The sequence below is a fragment of the Gekko japonicus genome, unplaced genomic scaffold, assembly GCF_001447785.1.
Source record: "Gekko japonicus isolate JY-2015 unplaced genomic scaffold, Gekko_japonicus_V1.1 scaffold2027, whole genome shotgun sequence".
Taxonomy (NCBI): domain Eukaryota; kingdom Metazoa; phylum Chordata; class Lepidosauria; order Squamata; family Gekkonidae; genus Gekko; species Gekko japonicus.
The window spans coordinates 254,276-257,335 of record NW_015176037.1 but is presented as its reverse complement, the minus strand read 5'-3'; the positions used below and the strand labels follow the sequence as shown (position 1 = coordinate 257,335).

Below are 3,060 nucleotides of genomic sequence, written 5' to 3'. Positions count from 1 at the left end.
TTGATGAAATCATGGACGTCTGTGCAATAATCATAAATATACCCCCACCCCAGTGCTTATTAAAATTATTATTTTATGTAATTATTATGAAAATGATAAAATATATAATAATCATTTATAGTACATAATAATAATGATAACAACATAATGATAGTTTACCACCCAATGATACTTTACCACCGAATTCTGTAGTCTTACAGAATTCAGTGCAACAGTCAGTGATCGCAGCCATGAATTTGGGTGATTTTAAAAAAGAGATTAGGCAAATTCATGTCTTATCGACAGTTCCTGTCCGTAAAACTCCATGTTCAGAGGCAGTATACCTAGGAATGCTTGGCAACGAGGGGAAGAGAACGAGGGGATGGCTGTTGCCTTCATGCCCAGCTTGGGAATGCCCTATAGGGATCTGGTCACTGTTAGCAACCGGATGCTGGGGTACACGGATCCTGGAGCCAATCCGATTTCTGTCCTTACATTCTTTAAAATACAGCAGCCATTTTAACACCGAGAAGCTTACAACCACATATTGCTATTCAAAATAACACAGGCCACATTTTGCTCATCTCTCAGAGTTTTGCTCACGGCCCCTTTTGAATTTAGAGCATCTCACGGCCAAATTTAAGCCAGCAGAGAGGTTCTGTTCAAAATGGAACAGGGTATGAAAAATCATCATATGACATAAGTTCACAGCCTTGATCTCAAAACAATCAGTAGCCACACACACCTGAGCATTTACAAACACACAAGGCACCCTTCTTAGTAAGGTTATTTTACATTATAAACCCTTTTTCTTTACACGCCACCCTACATATAACCTCAGAGGTGTAGGCTTTCTGTTCTGAAGAAGCACAGTATCTAAAGAACTAGAAGCATAGTTTAAAATATCATCAGTATCAAATGTGACATTAGGGTAATAATTGGTGTAGTGGTTAAGTGTGTGGACTCTAATCTGGGAGAACCGGGTGTGATTCCCCACTCCTCCACTTGCACCTGGCTGGATGACCTTGGGCAAGCTGTAGCTCTGATAAGAGCTGTTCTTGAAAAAGAGCAGTTTGTGTCAGAGTTCTCTCAGCCCCACCCACCTCACAGGGTGTCTGTTGTGGGGAGGGGAAGGGAAAGGAGTTTGTAAGCCGCTCTGAGACTCCTTTGGGTAGTGAAGGGCAGGGTATAAATCCAATCTTCTTCTTCTTCTAATATCACAGATCTGCGATTGTGAACTCCAAACTCCCAGTCTAGTCTGATCTCATCAGATCTTTATCACAGATGTGCGATTGTGAACTCCAAACTCCTTATTGGATTGCAGTAAAACCTCTAAGCATCCTGACAGCCCAGTCTAGTCTGATCTCATCAGATCTTGGAAGCTAAGCAGGGTCAGGCACCAGACCGCCAAGGAAGGTCCAGGTTGCTATGCAGAGGTAGCCAATGGCAAACCACCTCTGCTCATCAAATCCTATGGGCCTGGGGTCACCATAAGTTGGTTGTGACCTGATCACTCACGCACGCACACACAAAATCTAACAAGATCATCTTCAAGCAGGGATGCCAGCCCCCAGGTGGGACCTGGGGACCCCCCCCCCCCAAATTACAGCTCATCAGAGATTGCTTTCTCTGGTGAAAACAGCTGCTTTGGAGGATGGACTCTATGGCATTGCACCCCACTGAGGTCCCTGTCCTTCCCAAGCTCCACCCCAAAATATCCAGGAGTTTCCCAACCTGAAGCTTAGCAACCCTACCCCACCCCCACTGGTGGCCAGGAGCAGCCTGGCAAACCTAGCCCCCTCCCCTCCCCTGACAGACACCATCCTCAGATCTCCAGGTATTCCACACACTGGAGTTGGCAACCCTAGCTTCAAGCAGTCATGTGTGTGTGTGTGTGTGTGTGTGTGTGTAGGTAGGTAGTTTACTGATTTAACCCATTTACAAGTCCAAATGAAATCGAAATAATACATAAAATAAATGTATACGTTTTATGTAACACACACACACCATTTGGGTTTCCACAGCACTGCGTTATGATCCCAGGAAACCAAAAAATCACATGACACCGACGATTCCCGGGCACAGATGTGGAACAAGAAATCAAGGCGGTGAAGAATGCATGGCAGCCCAGGTTGTCTGTCACTCGGTCAGTTGCCTCAACCTGCAACTCATCTACCTGACGCCTCTCCTGCCCCCCTCCCAGGAAGAGAAAGAGATGCTTACGTTACCATTCCTTGCCCTTTGTGGACTTCATGGGCAAGAGCTTCCTGGTGCGAGCTTCTTCGGGGCAGCAAGGGCGGATAATCCCGGATGCCCGGTCCCATCCTAGGCTTGTTGCAATGTCCTTTGTGTGCGTGCGTGTGCGGGCTCACATCTCCTGCACCACTGCAAGCGGGCCGCGAGCAGCTCTCCAGCCCCGCGAGCATCCGAGGCAGGACAGGAAAGCCCCCGAGCTCACCACAGCCTCCCTGCGCCGCAGTAAACAAACGCCATGCATTTCTCTGCACGTGACTTCCCTTCACACGAGCACCCCTCGGGCCGCCGTCCTCCCCCCGGAGTTTGCTCGAGAGGGAGCCGCATCCTCCGCTCCTCCGCTCGTGGGTCCGCTCTAAGCCCCCATCGCCTGGCTGGGAACCAGGAGAGGCTGGCCGGGTCGGCACGCTGGGAAAGGTTCGCCGGTCGGGCCGCAGAGCATTGTGGGCCACAGGGAGAGACGCGCGCCCCGGCTTCGCCTGTGCAGAAACCCGCGTTGCGAGGCACGGAAAAGCGTCCCTGGGTTGTGGGTGGAGGAGGTGGGCGAGCCTCAGTCCGGAGCATCCCTCCTGAGACAGGGTTGGGTCGCTTAGTGCGAAAAGGCCAATGAATCGCGCCCTGAGAGCACAAGTCCAGGCTGCTGCGCATCTTGTGTGTGTGTATCCCCCCACCCCCCTCCAAGTTGCATTTTGCAGGAAAAAATAGAACCCCCCTCCCAGCCCTGAATTAATCATTAAGCAAAATAAGCAGCTGCTTTAGGGCACCAAAGCACAGGGGGGCACAGAGGGGTTTTTTTTTTGGGGGGGGGGGGGGATATTCCTCACTGCT

General features: G+C 50.0%; 1 protein-coding gene across 1 annotated transcript in view; it reads right to left on the bottom strand.

The window, feature by feature from the left end:
• The window catches only part of FAM217B (family with sequence similarity 217 member B), an 11,666-nt gene extending 9,317 nt beyond the window's left edge, over window positions 1-2,349 (bottom strand). Inside the window, exon 1 of the mRNA XM_015426637.1 lies at window positions 2,203-2,349. Within this exon, the coding sequence (XP_015282123.1) occupies window positions 2,203-2,303 (101 nt within the window). The 5' untranslated portion in view covers window positions 2,304-2,349. The remainder of the gene's footprint in view (window positions 1-2,202) is intronic.
• Window positions 2,350-3,060: the final 711 nt, after the last annotated feature.